The sequence below is a fragment of the Ornithodoros turicata genome, chromosome 1 (assembly GCF_037126465.1).
Source record: "Ornithodoros turicata isolate Travis chromosome 1, ASM3712646v1, whole genome shotgun sequence".
NCBI lineage: Eukaryota > Metazoa > Arthropoda > Arachnida > Ixodida > Argasidae > Ornithodoros > Ornithodoros turicata.
Window position 1 is genome coordinate 47,017,518 of NC_088201.1, and position 16,328 is coordinate 47,033,845.

The 16,328-nt window shown below is 46.6% G+C and overlaps 1 protein-coding gene across 2 annotated transcripts; it reads right to left on the reverse strand.

The window, feature by feature from the left end:
- Window positions 1-1,960: 1,960 nt before the first annotated feature.
- Window positions 1,961-14,938, reverse strand: LOC135378161 (uncharacterized). Of its 2 annotated transcripts, none has more exons than XM_064611077.1 (13): window positions 14,810-14,938; window positions 14,620-14,705; window positions 12,904-12,991; window positions 12,677-12,821; window positions 12,059-12,213; window positions 10,993-11,185; window positions 8,942-9,087; window positions 7,602-7,722; window positions 7,079-7,221; window positions 6,892-7,018; window positions 3,312-6,817; window positions 2,525-2,669; window positions 1,961-2,261 (listed from the first exon to the last, which is right to left on the reverse strand). In XM_064611077.1, exons 3-13 carry the CDS (start codon window positions 12,959-12,961, stop codon window positions 2,063-2,065), a joined length of 4,938 nt encoding a protein of 1,645 aa, XP_064467147.1. In that variant the 5' UTR covers window positions 12,962-12,991; window positions 14,620-14,705; window positions 14,810-14,938; the 3' UTR covers window positions 1,961-2,062. The 2 variants fall into 2 exon arrangements, with proteins under 2 accessions (XP_064467147.1, XP_064467148.1); XM_064611078.1 differs by having other exon boundaries at window positions 14,851-14,921.
- Window positions 14,939-16,328: the final 1,390 nt, after the last annotated feature.

Here is a 16,328-nt window from a genome sequence, read left to right on the forward strand (position 1 = left end):
TTCGCTTCCAATACCACCGAGGACTCGCAGCGAATAGCGTTTGCGACGCGCGTTTGGCCATTGCATGAGGTGTGCACAACATGAGCGAATATATTCTATTTCTTTTGTTCTAGTTTCAATGAAACTGAATGAGGACCTGCAAAATGATAAATGATTTACAGTTGCCACTTTCGTGACGGTGAAACGCCGCTGAATATCACCGTCAAATGCACCGACCAAACGGCAACCTATTTCGAGATAATGATTGAGGTGTTTCATCGCCAGTGCCCAGAGCCGATATTGCTCCCGGTATGACGAGTCTCACAGTGAGAACAGAAGTTCTACGTTGTCCAAAAGGTTTAGTATTTACTCAGCGACCATTTCACAGCTGTCGTCCCGCAAGCCTACGGCGGTAGCCGAGGTAAAAACTCATACTCTCTTCTTTGAGGATCTCTTTAGCGTTATTGTATCTGAAGATACTGGAAAAACTGCAGTACAAGTTCAGGCAATACGTTGTGACCCCACGTGTTTATTTGTATGGATAAAACGGACGCGCGATGTAAATTTCAGTGACGAAGCTATGTGTGTGCAAAGACGACGAAAGGAATACAAGAACAAGACTCAGTGAAAAACATGATATTACAAATGGCTGGAGTCAGAGGAATACACGTATATAGCCTTCGCTAGCAAGCCAGGATTTTGTGAGGAGTCAAATAACCATCCTCTCGACGTATCACTTACAGGTGTTTTGACCTGACAGACGCGAGTGGCTGTTCTCCTTCTGTACTGTTAGATGCATTATAAATACGGTGGTTGCTTCTGTGCAGTTTGTCTCCATTCACTTCGTTCGCGCCCCAGAAAGGTTCCACATTATTTGCACTTCGAAAATTAGCCCTTCTAATTACTGTGGTCGCCACGCAAGCTACGGTTCCACTTGAGAATGCATAGAACGGGCGGCGTGGTATCACGTCGGATACGTCCAAGACTGCCACTGGCGGCGCTGTCGCGACGGAGCAGCGCGCCCCCTTTAGGTGTCGCACGGTCCCTATACATGTGTGTGTGAGAGAGATGACGAAGCCTCGGAAGGAGGGAGGGGGCGCTGCGCTGCTGCGAATGGGAGCTCGGGAGAGGGAAGGAGTCAGCGCTGCAAGCGTCGAGACTGCTCCGGACCTCCGTCTGTGTTGCACTCCGCTCTTCGAAGAGGTAAGGCATGTGTCGAGTGAGCTCCTGAAGAAGTTTGTGTAGTGTTTGTGTTTGCTTAATGATAACGCTTTTTCTTCTCTCATTTACCGCTAAATCGCACATTTTTTTTTTCGATACATGAAGCACACATGTCAGGAAAAGCGGCATGGTGTACGCCACTTGTGATGAAAATATCCTCGTGGGTACTGCGTGTGGTGTAATCGTGGGTACGGCCAACCTGTTTCAGATTAACAACATTGATATGAAGCACTATGAACTAGCGGACCTATAGAAGCACAAGCCAACAACTCAAATTCACTTGTCATCGCAACCACCACAGTACTAAACATGAACCTGTCAGATTTTAAAATTCTGGGGCTTAACTTCGTCGCTTAAAAAGGAACGGCAAAACAATCGGAATTTTTCTGTAATGATAGATGCCGATGAACACCAAATCGACGATTTAGCCATTCGCTCGCATCATGTCACGTATATTCGTAATAATGTATAGTTTCGCTTATGCTTTTTGCAGCTGACTGAAGAAGATAGAAAGCGACATATTAGGCATAGAACACCCCACTCATTAACACCCAAATAAAATCGTTCTTAGCATACAGACACTATTTGTAGCCAGCACTATTCAGTGAACGCCGCAGTCACATTCCCTTTTGTGATCTAGTACGATAGGAACCAGAGTCTCAACAAGTTAGCCAATAGTTCTGTGCGCTTCCATGTCTGCGGTTTTACATGGGTGCAGCAGCAGCTGTATTATGAAATGAGAAACACACAAGTCGCAGGATAAATGGAACTGATAGCTTTGTACATTTTATACACAGGAACGTGCTTGCAATGCCAAGCAGAATTCTGATTGTTCCATAAAGTAGCATAGAGGTGGCATAGATCAATAGGAATACAAAATATGCAGCAAGAAAAACATGAGCAACGAAAGCTGAAGTGGCCTTGGTCCGCAGCCGGCGCAAAACACCACTCCAACCTTGCGGAGGTGAGCTTCCGTGAGGTTCCTGATGATCTCTTGGCTTTCAGCGCACCTGAACTTTTGCGCAAACAGGTCTATGCATTGGGCGAATTCTCTAGCGTGCCTGTGCAAAGAACAGTTGAGAATCAGCACTGCGACAGTGTTCTAGATTCGGTTCTACCTAGTAGTTCGAACTCCCAAGCGTGCCTGTGTAAAGAACAGTTTAGGATCACCATTCTGACTGTGTTCTAGATGCGGTTATATCTAGTAGTTTGCTTAGCGGCCGCATTCCCTTCTTCTGGCAGAATTGGGCGAGTAGAACAGTAGTGTTGGATTACATTCTCTCTCCAATCATAGTTCCCAAAATCAAATCAAAGAAAACCTTACGAGCAGACGGACTCCACAAGGGCAGGCGTGAAGGCGCCTTTCTTGGCGTCGCGGAGGGTAGCATTACTTCCGACCGCCTTGAAGTCGTCGTCGAAAATTCTAAGGCAATTTTCAGAGCGCCGCTCCAAGTACTGTTGCTGACACTCTAGGGAGGATGCAAGGTTCTCTCTCATTTAAAGACATCTAGAACACATCCCGACGCGCACACATGTACACTGTACTACTGAATGAATTTTATAACCGAGCGAATGCTTTTTGAATAAGAATACATGGCGATATATTCTAGGTCAAGTGGGCCACCTTACAGCCTCACTAGCAAGCAACCTCCTGGGGTGCGTTGATACAGTTTTCAAAAAAGAAAAAAAGGATCGAGCCAATGGCGAGGAAATGGCCCCGAAAACACAAGATCAGGAGGTCACTTTTATCGCTTTTCTCCGTTTGCCTTAAGCGACGGAGTAAAAGCAGTAGTTCGTTCTCCCTCCCATTTAAGGGCAAGTAGAAAGCATGTCCCTGGCGGAGTGGAAAACACGAAATACAATATGCCGTGGCGTACATACCTCCCATACATGTCGCCGGAAGTGGACATGTTGGGGAGGATTGTGAGCATCAAAGAGCGAGGACAGGCCCTCAACGTACAAACAGGCATAAGCGAGGAAACTGCTGTTACAGTAGTATTGACAAAAAGGGGCACAGAATTATTTCCCTAAGCCTTTGCCTTCTGATGAAGGGAGTCGTATAGACCTTCCGTTTATTTGCTACCTAATATATCACAAAAACTCGTACTTACGATTCTTATCGTCCTCCTCGGTCTCATTGGCTGCTGGTGCCGGTCCTTTCTGATCTGACAACAGTCTCTCCATACCGAACAAGTCGTTCTTATCGTTCCAAATAGGATCCGTATACCAGGAGCTCTTCTTCGCCAGCTCTTCAACCAGACCGTCTTTCTTTTTCGTATTTTCGTTGACATGCTTCTGCAACATATCTTCGTCCACACCTCTGCTTTCCCACGATCCCTTGTAGCCACTGTCTTCAGCTAGCTTGGCATCCAGTTCTGAATAGTCCCTGTTTTCGTCAAAGACTTTAGCATCTACATCTCCTACCAGATGCTCGTCACTTTCCTGCCCGATTTTTTCATCTTGGAATAAAAAGGCATCCTCTCTGTTTAAGCTTTCTTCTTTGTGCTTGCTCAGGGTTTCGTCCAGATCGTCCTTAAGCAGCTTATTTTTTCTCTTTCGCTCGATTTCATAGGGTGTCAGCCTAGCGTGAGCTGGGTGCGATTGAGCGTGAGCGATATCTATTCCCGAGTTCTCGTCTTTTTTCTCGATCAGCACTCCGGATGCGTCGTCAATATGCCTCATGTAAGGTTGCTGAGGCTCTCTGCGTTTCTTTTTGATGTCCAGCGAGCGCTTTTGAGCAGGGTTGTAAAACTTTTCTTGTGCTTCTCTGCCGCGTGTATTTCGTACATCTGGATAATCAGCTCTAGAAGACTCCCTGTCTATCCTATTGGATATACCAACCGAGTGGTAAGTTCTGGTGTCGTCATCGCCGTCGTTGATGTCGTCGTCCTCACTGTCGCCTTGTCCGTTGGGGCTGTTCGAAAAGAGCCCTTTATCAATGACGGGACGGACAGGTGCATGGGATCGCGATTGATTTCTTTGCTGAATGTAGGGTTCGCCGCCCTGATAAGTTCGAACGCCTCCAGGTCTCAAGATAGTTGGCATCCTCTTGTAGCGACTGTCCTCAAAGTTCCTCAATGCCGGAATTCGTCGTATTGTTTTTCTGTTGGCATAATCCCCACCAGCGACATAATAACTCGGATTGTTCTTAGTAGGCACGCGCTCCTTGCTGTCGATATGTTTAACTGCAAACTGCGGTATAGGTTCTTCGTTGTCTATCGCGGTCTGTCGATGTTCGGTGTCGACTTTCATCAAGACATCGCTATAATCTCCTACGTCACCCCTGTCGTCGTAGTCGTTTGACCGATGTAATGGCGGCAAACGTAAGGGCGGACCTGGCTTGATGATAGCTTTGCTACCTTTTCGGGAATATGGCACGGCGTGACCGTGATCAATCATATTTCTGGCGTATCTTTCATTAGGAACACCGTCAGGACGATCTTTAAGATAATGCGCTTCTTCGTCCCTCCCAACGTTCACAACACTACTAGGTGGTTCGAGGTCTCTGACTGGGCCAAGTACACTGCTCGCACCGTGCCGTCTCGATATGTATTTCCTAGGACCGGTAGCGGTCATTCGATTATCGTTTTCCAGAGCGTCGTTGGGAAGGACGGGCCCGTCGTCTTCAGGGAACTGACTCCCCTCATTTTGTCCACCTTCTATATTAGCTTTCTCCCTGTCTCTTGTCTCGTAGTCGCCTTTCTCGTAGTCACCTAAAAACTCATAATCCGGATTGCGAAAAGCGCGAGCTCGACCACGGTGTGGAATAGCATTTATCCCCTGGTGAACTGATAAACGCCTGGTGTCCATGGGATCGAGTCCCATTCTTCCAATGCGTCTAAAGTTACGCCTTAGTACTGGGCTTTCGTCGCTACCTCGTAAAGGATATCCTCCGCTCCCTGGAGTACCATATTCATCGTATAGCCTACCGCTACGGTTTAAGTGCGTTGGTCTGTCGCGCACGTCACTTTCCTTATGATGGTCACGTGCGTGAAAACGTCTCTCAGGAAGATAAATATTGTCTTCTTCACCTGGATACCTTCTGATTGCAGACCTATCTATCCTCCGCAGCGATCGTAGGTGCCCAGGCGAGCCACTTCTCGAAATATAGCGTCCGTATCCCATTGCCTTTTCTTTCCTGAGCGTTTCAGCCATACCGCGCGTGTCCTCGTACATCTCGAGTTCCTCGTCTTTGGACATCCTTCTGCTAGGACTGTCCAAGCTATAGTCATCGTACTCTCCCTCACCCTGTCTAGCGGTATTAGACAACCTTTTCAAAACCGGTACCTTCTGAAATATCCCAGCTCCATTCGGTTCCTTCTGGAAGACGCTTCGAGCTCCATTCACCTGTGGCAGACGAGGCACATAGACGTTATCCCCATTTCCTGATGTCAATTCGTTAACGAAGTAGGCGCCTGGCTTGGAAAAGTCAGCGACAGACATTTTGGCGGGAAGGTTGGACAGTGACGATTCCACCGATGAATCACGCTGCGCCCTTATTTTTCCAGCGTCCTGAAGGTCGGCCCAAAAACGTTGCATTTTACGAACGTCAATTTCAGGCCTATTGTTTGATTTCGGTTTCTTGCTCTCCGGAGCAGGAGTCGTGGAACTGGTGGTCTCCGTCTGTGTGCGCTTAGTGGTTTCTTTCTCAGCATAGTCGTACGCTGGTTTGATATCCAAGGAATCTGGTACTTTATCATCTTCTTCAATGTAGTCCTCGTAGTCTGATCCATAGTAATCTTCAACATGTTGAGCCTGAGGGTCTCTGCTAATATTTGACAGTACCTGCCTCATATTCTTCATTTCCTGTTTGAGAACGTTTGCACTGCCAAGTATATCTCGTGTTCGTGAACGAAGACCTCCCCTCTGCCGTCTTAGGTTTATTTTTGAAGAGCCGGACTTGCGGTTCTGTATACAACTGTCGTAATACTGCCCACGCAGTATTTTTGTGAACGCCTTTACGTGTGCCTTCATCACAGGGTCATCCTTGCAGCCAACTTCAGCTGCAGAATCAGGAACGCACATCTCGTATTTTTTCAGCAACGGGCATAGTACGTCAACCTTCTGATGAACTAACTGCATCTCTTCTAAGATTTTGCTAAAACTCAGACCACAGTGAAAAATTTTCTTCACCGCTGACAACCGCTTACATCCTGGCGACCCCCTGGGAACAACGAGGGGAGCAGACTGGTTGCTAGACGTCCTGATCTTTTCGCATCGTTGAGTATAATCTATCGTGAAAGGTTGAAGCAGTGGGGCGACGTGGGCATGAAACTCAGAGAGGGCGCACCCTGTACCATTCTTCACGTCAGCGATGCAAGTGTTTAGATCATCTAAGTGTCTGCATATGCCTGGTGACATATCCAGGGGTGTGTATTTCACTTCCCGAACAGCAGTTTGAAAAGTAAGGCCACACTGAAAAACTCTCTTGACAGCTGGCCCCTGGAGGCAGCCCTTTGTCTCGGCAACCGGAGGATTAAACTGGGCGCACTCTTTATCGCGCTCCTTCTTCCATGTTTCAAGAAGGGAACTCATGATACTTGTAGAATCATCGGATAACAGGCAACCCGACTGTTCTCTTGCACTCATGAAGCACTTCTCGAAGTTCTCGGATATCCTATGTTTTGGTAAATACTGTAAGCCTTCAACCTTGGATGCAATATAAGGAAGTATGTATAGCAATGAATTCACCTGCATCTTTCTTTGTCGCCCTTCTTCAACCCCTCTAACCGAGACTGCACCTCTGTGCCGCAAGAGAAGAAGCTATTGAACAATGTTGTCCTCTTGCACGCTTGCCTATAGGTTGAGGTTTCGATCTCTGTGGGAGAACGTGCATGTTTCCATCGTTGAAAAGCTTAACTTGAGGTGCTCCACTTACGTTTCGATGGCTTGCAGGTGCGGTTAGTTGCAGTCATAAGCTTGTAGAGATATTCCATGTGGTAGCTCAAAGAAAGATTCTTCATGCGGCAATGTGCAGTGGTTTCTGCTGAAATGACGCAGTCTTTGTATGCTGCGACCTTGCTGAAGAAAAATTCGGAAGTCATGAATCTGAGAACTTAAATATATGCACGAGGCTGAGAACTGCCTGGAGAGAGCTGGTATGAGAGATACATGGGCCACTGATCAAGAAGGGAGAAACCACAGTGTTCGGGGATGACCATGTTGTGTGATGAAGTTATGTTTGTCGGGTGTGTGTTTGTCATCATCAGACAGAGCTCGCTTTCCTATTCATAACGCGCTTTCGTAATGTTATGAGTGTAGTAGTGAGTTCGGCAACAAGAAATTGGGAAGCGCCATACCCAGGAACTCTACTTCCAGTTCCAGGAATAGAGAAAGAAGCACAGCTTAACCGACCGTACGGGGAGGGCGCTTTCTGCAACCAAGGAGGAAAATGTACTTACCCACAGAGGTCTTGTTCGATGACTTCCCCAGCATTCTCGTAGCGGTCAACACCACAGCGCAGAAATTTGCGTAGAAAAGGAAGCAGTTCGCACTCTACCTCGGTCGTTTCAGGGGTACCATCTGAAATAGTGTCTCAAGGTAAAGCAAAGCTGGTGTTAACCTGTTAACCTGGTGTTAAGCTTCCACTTTCTTGGTAGGGCATCCTGGGGAATTCGGGAAAATGAGAATGAGATCTATTCTCAAACACGTTTAAAAACGTAGAAACGTAGAAACGTAGAAATGTTTGCCTGAATAGAGCAACCAAAAATGAGACAACCAGTAATGTAGGCATTCTCGTACGTATTAAATAGGTGTGACGTGGCCCAGTAACGCGACCATTGGGGTCACATTTAACGTCTTGTGATGATTCTCGCACCAGCCTGCAAAAACTCCGCCCCGTTACGCCCCTGCGTCACCATGGGTGTGGAAGTCACGTGGGCCTGAGCGACTTTTGATGAATGACGGTGAGAGAATTGAAAATTGAGCATAATTGAAACAATGAATTGACACACGGGAGGGCGGTAGAACAAGAAGATATCTAACACCTCACTTGTATGGGCAGCCGCCCATTCAAACATATCTGTTCCTTCAATCGCCCTATTAGGACAGTAGTTCTCTCCGGGGGATACGAGGAGCAGGAGAAGGAAGGAAACGAGGAAAGCATCAAGGCAGCTGCTGGACTTAACGCAAGCTCCTTGATTGCCGATCAAGAGCGGTAACGTTTACGTGACACTGGCAGGACTTCCCGACGACCTCTTCGTTCAGACGGACAGGGAATCACCCTCTGCACACCACCCACTTTTTCCAAGCCTCCAAGCGCTCACATTCACGTAACGTGCAAGACGGCGCATGATGATTATGATCGAAAGCTATCTAACAGGGCCTATAATACCGACGAGCTTGTTACAGCACCCGACCAGCTTAACCAGCAGGACGTAGGCCGCCATACGCCTTGAAATAGTATTTCCAGGTATGTAGCCAGGGCTGGCGAGAGAAATTACGGGCCTCGGGGATGAGTCCAGTTCGGGACCCCCTTCTCACTCTCCTGGTACTAGCAACCGTCGGGCCTCGTGTTGGGCGGGCTCCTGAAGAGACCCGGGCCCCAGGGCTCCATCACCGGCTGCCTTCCTGCTCTTGCCGGCCCTATATGTAGCTACCTGTTTATTAACATCAAAGATTTATCTATACTACGCATTACACTGCCATCGTCGTTTCTTCAATTTGGAAGACTGCGTCAATGTTTCGAGTAGCGTTTTACGAATATGCGCATTGTATTGTAACGCGCAAAAATATCACTTACGCAAAGCCTCTATGCTGCACTTGCCAACGAACCTTCGGTGTATCACAGATGCCAGATACTTCAAGTGGGAATGCACTTCAGTTCCAATGCCACACTCAGAGTACAAATGAATGTTCTCGATGCAATTCTTGAACTTGTGATTCCTCCTGAAATCGTAGACTGATGTTACTTTTGGGGTAAATTGACATCAGCAAGTAGCGCCAGATAATTTTGACTGAAATATTGAAATTTGCGATAGTGTGAAGTGTTGTGTTGAAAAGGCATTGGCTAGTTCGTTGATGTGCACTGTGTGAAATCGGCATAAGAACGTTGTGATCAAACAAAAATTGATTCACCAACACCATATGGATTACCGAAGTGAAGATCCTGCCTATTACATTACCCCCAGGAATGGGGTAGAGTACCGCCCCTGGCGATGAAACTGCCCATTTATAATCACAATTAAGTTGTTGCTACGCTGTACGCAGCACTACTAGGAATACTGCAAAAAGGCACGTCCTGATCGCCATCGACGACTTCCCTTCACTTCACTTTCGGCATATGCTTCAGCATGTGGAAAGGACTTCATGCCGCTCCATCTCTTGGACAAACATCACGACAATAATAACGACATTGCTCTTCATGTCGGTCTAGTGTACAACGCCCTAGACCGATGAGGACAGAAATGTCCTCGTCGTGAACTTACTGGTTCCACTTGATGTATCTTTTGTATGCATCTGATGTATGTTCTTGATGTATCCTTCTAGTTTTGCACTTTGTTGTGTCTTAATTCTATCTAAGAACTGATAGCGTTATGTAGTGCTTCAAGAAACATTCACAAAGAGGCTTTCAAGAGACTTTCATCAGTTTCCCTATGATCACTAAATGTTTCTTTTAGAGATTCTTGCGTAAGACACACATTCGAAGAAACTAACGCGAAAGAACAACCAAAGAACAGCTTCCTTGTGCGCAGTCTGGAAGAGATCCCGCGTAACATTGTGCAAAAACGGACGTGCTGAAGATGTCTCTGTAGGAAAAAAGCAAAATCTGCTGAAGTCACTTGGTCATCCCCATCAAGTGTGCCTGCGCAGAATTAAATTATTTTGACCGTACAGTAGGGTAAAGTGGGCTACTTGAAGACGGGGGCGAATTGAGGACAGTTTGGGTTTTTCGTGTGGCATTTTCTTAGCAATATTTTTTTCTCGTCTGTGACACCCGGGTGAGCACAGCCGTTGTCTGGGCTTTGAAGTAACGTGTTAACGTTCTGCACGTGTCTTTTTAGAAAGACGTGATACGCTGTTTTGCAGATGTGGTCCCACCTGTAACTTTCGCGAGCATTGACTTCCAATTTGCCCAATTCTGCTCCTCGGCTAATAAAATATGACCTCACCGTTATGATGCTGTGTCACTGCCCTGTGTTTCTATGTGCACTACTCGTGGCTAACCGTGGCTGACCTTTAATTCACCAAATATCAGTGGATCGCGTCAGATCCTAAAAAATATGTAATTCCCTAGATAACCTCGAGGGGAACACGCCTGTATCTGTTTCGTGCAGAAATATAGCGATGTTTACGAGAGCCCTGCGAAAAAACTTCCTCATAGACTTCTTAAGAAGTGAGTCCGCCTTAAGGAGGTGGTCGAATTTGGGAGGGGTGTACGACACACACATCATCTGGCTACAGCGACGTATAACAAAATAAATTGGGTCTTGGGGTGTGTATGTGTGTGTGTGGGGGAAGGGGGTGCTGGGACAATCAGTGTCCCACCGTTTCGTCACCCACGTGCTCCTGTAGATGAAGTGGAAAGACTAACCAAAATGAACGTATCACGTGATGCTACAATAGACACGTTCCTTCAGACTTCACTCTATAGTTCTGCATTAATGGGTCTCCATCAGATAACATCACAAAAGCCAATTTCTAAATGCACTTCGCTCTGTGAACCTTTCCGAAATAACTTCCTGCTCATTATGTCAGATTGCGACGCGAAGGCGCGCGTGTTTTCCGTACTATGCCTTCCAGAGCCTACTTCTACTGAATACGATAGTTGTCCTGTTCAACCTAGGAACTGACCTGCATTCGAATGTTGTGTGTTTACCGCTAGACATGGGAGCGTCAAACATTACTCCGAAGTGGACGGCCAGAGTGGTACTCTGCGTCGGCGCAGCGTTCGAATGAGGCTCCGTCGAGTAGAAGGAACTCGCACATTCCAGGAAACGAACCACAGCCACCCGAATGTCGCACACCGTGCTCATGTCGCTCAGCACTGAACGAAGAGATAACGCATTTTTCACATCATTACGGCAATATTGCGCAGCCAAGAACAATCAATTACAATGAAAACAGTAACTGTAGTCATAGTAGAGCTGCAATCCGTGCAATCAATAAAACATTCGACGATTGTGAACACAAGATAATGGGGTTCACGGAGAAGCAATATGTAAAAAAACTCTGGTAACGACACATTTACTACGGTCACAGCAATGGTTTTAGTTAGAGATGGGACGAATCCAGAATTTTCCGATTCAGAATCCATGGAATCCATCTTACGAATCTTGAATCTTTCGAATCCTTTCTTCAAAAAGCCATGAAAAAACTCTAAAAACTGAAAGTGTTTTAAATCAGAATTTGATATATTTTGTTTAATGAAAAACAAATTAAATAGCTCACTTTCAGGAGAAAACATACCCATATACTTCTTCCTTAGTGTAATTTATTTAACATGTTCATCGACTACCGGAAATACAACTCCCGAGTCTGGATTCCTTCCATAACACGAAGACGGAATCAAAGCAAAACCGTGTTACTTTTAAACTTGTAATATCGGACCTTTATGTTGCGGTTTCGGCGCGCCCCGGGGGCCGCCGGTGACGCATTGTTTCGGCGGACTCCGGAGGCACCAGCTCATATATATATATATATATATAAAAAGAACGTGGTTGGTGGATTTGATATCGCTAGAATCGCGCTAGCGTTCCAACGAATGGAAGCGAATGGAATTGCGCTCTTTAATATAATTTCTTTTCGCCCCTTTTATGCCCTTTATCAAACGCTAGCTATGTTGACCTATGTGGGAACTGTAGAAGTTACCACCTTTTCACACCCTTTTTCCTTAGAGTGTACGGGTGTAAAAACTCACTTGTGCTGGACTCCCCGGCGAGACTGCAGCTCTCCTTGTACATTTCACTAACGAGCTTGGACACATGCTGGAGATGGAAGCTGAACTCAGAGCTACGTTGACATCTCGTCGATTGAAGACTTTCTTGGAAGCACTTATCAAACTCTTTTGCTTTCCTAAAGAGGAGGCTTGAGTTAGATCTACATTTCACTTATCGAGTCCGACATATCGCTTTCTCTACAAAACTCCTGTCCAAACAGCATATCATAGTGAGCTTCATTCCAAGTGCCATCGCTGATGCTCTCTTGCATATTTGTTGTCGGCGCCTTATTATCATTAAGAGCAATGTGACCATAAAGGTTTAGAAACACGGAACGCATTTAATGCTGAAGCAATTAAAAGTCGCGTCGGCCCTAATATGTCAGGTGCCTTCTCTGCCGAGAGTACCTTTTTACTTGTCATTACCGGATCACATTATGTTGGGAGGCAGTGCCGAACGTTAGGTGTGACATTTTTAGAATATTTTTAGAATATTATTATTAGTATTTTTTAGAGAGGCCTCCATGTGGCTACCAAACTAATGCATTGTGAAACATTGTATTGCTAGAAAGAGGTTCTCTGGAGTTGAGGAATTCTTACTGGCAAGTCGCATTGTGGTTGGGCTTCTCCAGGAGAGCCTTCTCTCGCACTGCAAGGCTAACAGCTGCACCGCACGAGCTGAACTTGCGGAGAGCCGAGTAACGCTGGCATTTTGTTCTCTGCGCGCTCTTCACTTTCAGAGCATCTGTTGGGTATTGAATATGCTGTCTTTTTGTAACCTCGTACCATGGATAAGTCATGAATAGTATCAAAAACATTAGGCTTACCTCCATAACCTTGCAAGAGGAAGCAAAAGAGGACCAAAACGTAATTAGGAAGCACCATCGTTTCTAATGAGTGTCATCAGAAGGTCCTCTGGAAGTGATCAAAGTGCACCCGTAAACTTGGAAGAATTCAGCGTAGCTAAATGTATGACTTTATGCTTATAACTACCATATAACATAATGCAGGTTCAGCTATGCTTCACCAGGTACAGTAAGTAACGGAAAATATACACTGAAAAGTACACAGACAAAGAATGAAAAGTCATAGGGTAGCAACATGCAAAATTGATGAGAGCGAAGGTGAAATTAGTGGTATGTTGGCAATTGGTTGACCATACGGAAAGAAACTAACGCAGAGGGTTAGTGCGGAACTGGAACCGTGACGTCTGGGGAACACCCAGGCCTGTTTGGGTCTTGATCGACTTCGTGTGAGTCAGCTGGAACAACTGCTGTACAAGGCAAGGCGAGGTAAAGCAGGAAAAACATCAGAATTCGAACAGGCACGATAGTAAGCACAAGACGGATAAAACACATAATTCCCGAAGCTGGGCGGACATTCAATATACATTGACCAACGGTTTCACTTCTGTATTGGGTATACATCATGGGAGGCTTCGACACCCACAGATCACGTCCACGTTCAACAAGGGAGGTAGCAGGCGCATATCCTGTAGGTGAGTGCTGCGTTCTTTAACTTCTGTGGCGTGTGAGACTCACAAGAGTGCCCCGTTAAGACCCCATGATTCCGGACACGGCCTGACCTTATCTCGGGACCCTGGCCATTTCATCGGAGATCGCTATTGGGTCTCGGGAGAATGGCGACATGTGGCTTGGTCGGATGAGCCGCTGCTCCAGTTGTTATAGTCTGCTAATAGGGTCCGAGTATGGCGCTGCACCCATGAAACTACGCAGTGAAACTGACAGCGGGTACCGAGCAGGATAGTGGTGTTCCCGCAACCGATGTTCGGTGACATCAGTTGACATGACAGAGGCTGGTTCCGCTGTCCTGCCTGAACACTTTACTGACCGATCACCACAAACCACTGTTTCTTCACCGTTTGTAATCATTAAGCGCCTTAATGGACCCTCAGAGCGATGGTATATTCCAGCGAGATGATGCACCGTGTCATCGGGCGTCCATTCCATCGTGCTGCCCAGAATTGGTTTGAGGTTTACTCTCGAAATTTCCAACGAGTGGTGTGGCGCCATCGCACTCGAGCATTGGTATATTGGTATGTATAGGGAGAGTTATATTGGAAGAGGTACCCAATAATATCAGTGAAATGTGGGGAGTTATCCAAACAGCATGGGCTCACATGTCTACAGGAGGCTTTCGTCCTCTGGCGGAATCAATGCCATCTAGAATTCCTGCCCTGCGCAAATCTCACAGCGCAGGACTTGATGTAACGTACTGTTTCCGAGATACATGCCTGAAATCCAGAACTCGTGTGTTCCTTTTCGTTTTGTTTTCTTTGATTGTTGTCACAATGCTGCCAGAGTAGTTTGTGAGTAATTTGAGATCTCTTCTAGAATCACAAGTGGATTGTATTAACATTTATTTCTTCATACCAATATAGCAAAGCTAACTCTGGGAATCCAGACGAGTGTTTCGTAAGCGCAATTCTTCATAACGAGTGTAACTAAACGATACTCCTTCGCATTCATGTTTTACCCAGCCGGAACGTAATGACAACCCCAGTTTCGTTTATGCAAGCTTACCTCTTAACACTAACGATCCGTCGCCAACGAAGCCGCATGTCTTGCTTTCGTCCTCAACCGAGTCCCATCCACACGACTTCTGGCATCTGCAAATCACAATGTTGTCATTATAACTTGCAGTATGAATAAAACACCCTCGCTTGCACATCACAAATAGTAATCGCCACTTACACTAAAGACCTAAACTCACCGTTTCGCAAATTTTAATTTGGTTATAAATCGATGCAGTACCTTCCTGGAATGCTGCCGGGATAGGTTACCGATGGCGCGAGAAATGTCAGCACGGCCCTTGCACGTGCGGCCTTTCTTGCCCGCGACGATGCTGATGGCACTTCTTAACGAAACGGGAGCATGTCAAAGACAGATGCGCAAACATTGTTTGGGGAAACAAAAAAATACTACAAGCATTGTGACCCGAGTTCGAATCCTGGCACCAGCTGTTCTGTGATGTCTGGGAGTTTTCTATGGGTTTTCTTCGGACGCTTTAAGGCAAATGTCGCAAAGGTGCCCTGTGAAGGCGTTCCAGGACGCATGACCCACCGAGCAACATGTCGCCACACTGGTAGGCAGCCCGCTCGTCAACAACAAGCCGCCATCAGCGCAACTGCAAAGCAACTGTTCTGATGCTTTCCGTCTGTTTACTAGGTAACGCTGCCTCGTACTCTCTAAAAAAGTAGGAGACATTGTGTTGAGAGTGAGAGCGTGTCCCGTTAGACGAATCAGGCCCCTCACTGAGTGGTCGGAAAGCAGATGCCAGTGTAGCGTAATTGGTTAACGCATTCGACCGGCAATCGAGAGATGCGTGGTTTGATTCCCGCAGCTTCCCGGCTTTTCCGACAATCGCCACATTTCAATTGTTCCCCATTACCACATACCAACTGTATTTATAATGGTCTAGCCTTTTCTGCAATCTCCACGCGGTCGGCATCAGACGTCGAGAAGCAAATGAACGGAAACGTTGTTTGGCTGTATCCCAGTTCTCTCTCAACCAGACCATACGGCAGCGAACCTTTTATTTGGCACAGCGTAACAAGCGTTGAGGCTCGCACGAACAGACCTGAAACCGTTTACATAAAGCGTTTTGAGATATTGATCTCACACCTGAGTTCAATCTTAAGCTCGTTCTCTGCGTCTGAGCCGGTTACTAAAATCAAATTTGAGAGGTGGTGGTGGTGGTGATGGCGATAGGGCTTGCCGTTGTCGGCCTCACGTATGTGGGCAACGTCACGACTGACGCCCTGGGGGAATGTGCGTCCTGGGCCGACTTCTAAGGGAACTGTGCCGACATATGTCTTAAAGCGTCTGAGGAAAACCCCAGACAGCAGAGCCGGCACCGGGATTCGAATCCGGGTACCTCCCAGTCTCGACGTGAGAGGAGAGTTGAGATCACGCCTGAAAACGTTCTCATGTAGCGTTCTCGGATTTTGAGACAGGTAGTTAACACGCTCAAATGCGTTCTTAACTTGAGAATGGCTGCTTTGCCTTGAATACAGGCGGTATGCCTTATTCATTCGACACTCGCAGGTAGCTATTGTGCTGCGCTGCATTTGTTGTCAACTTGGAAATATTTGACATAATAACATCCATCTTTGTCAACTTCACGTGCCAGTTGTAACCTTCCTTCTGTCTAATTTCAGTTCCGTTTCACAGCCGTTCAACCGATGAGAGACAGCGACGAGATACAGACGACATGTACAGTGTGTGTGCAG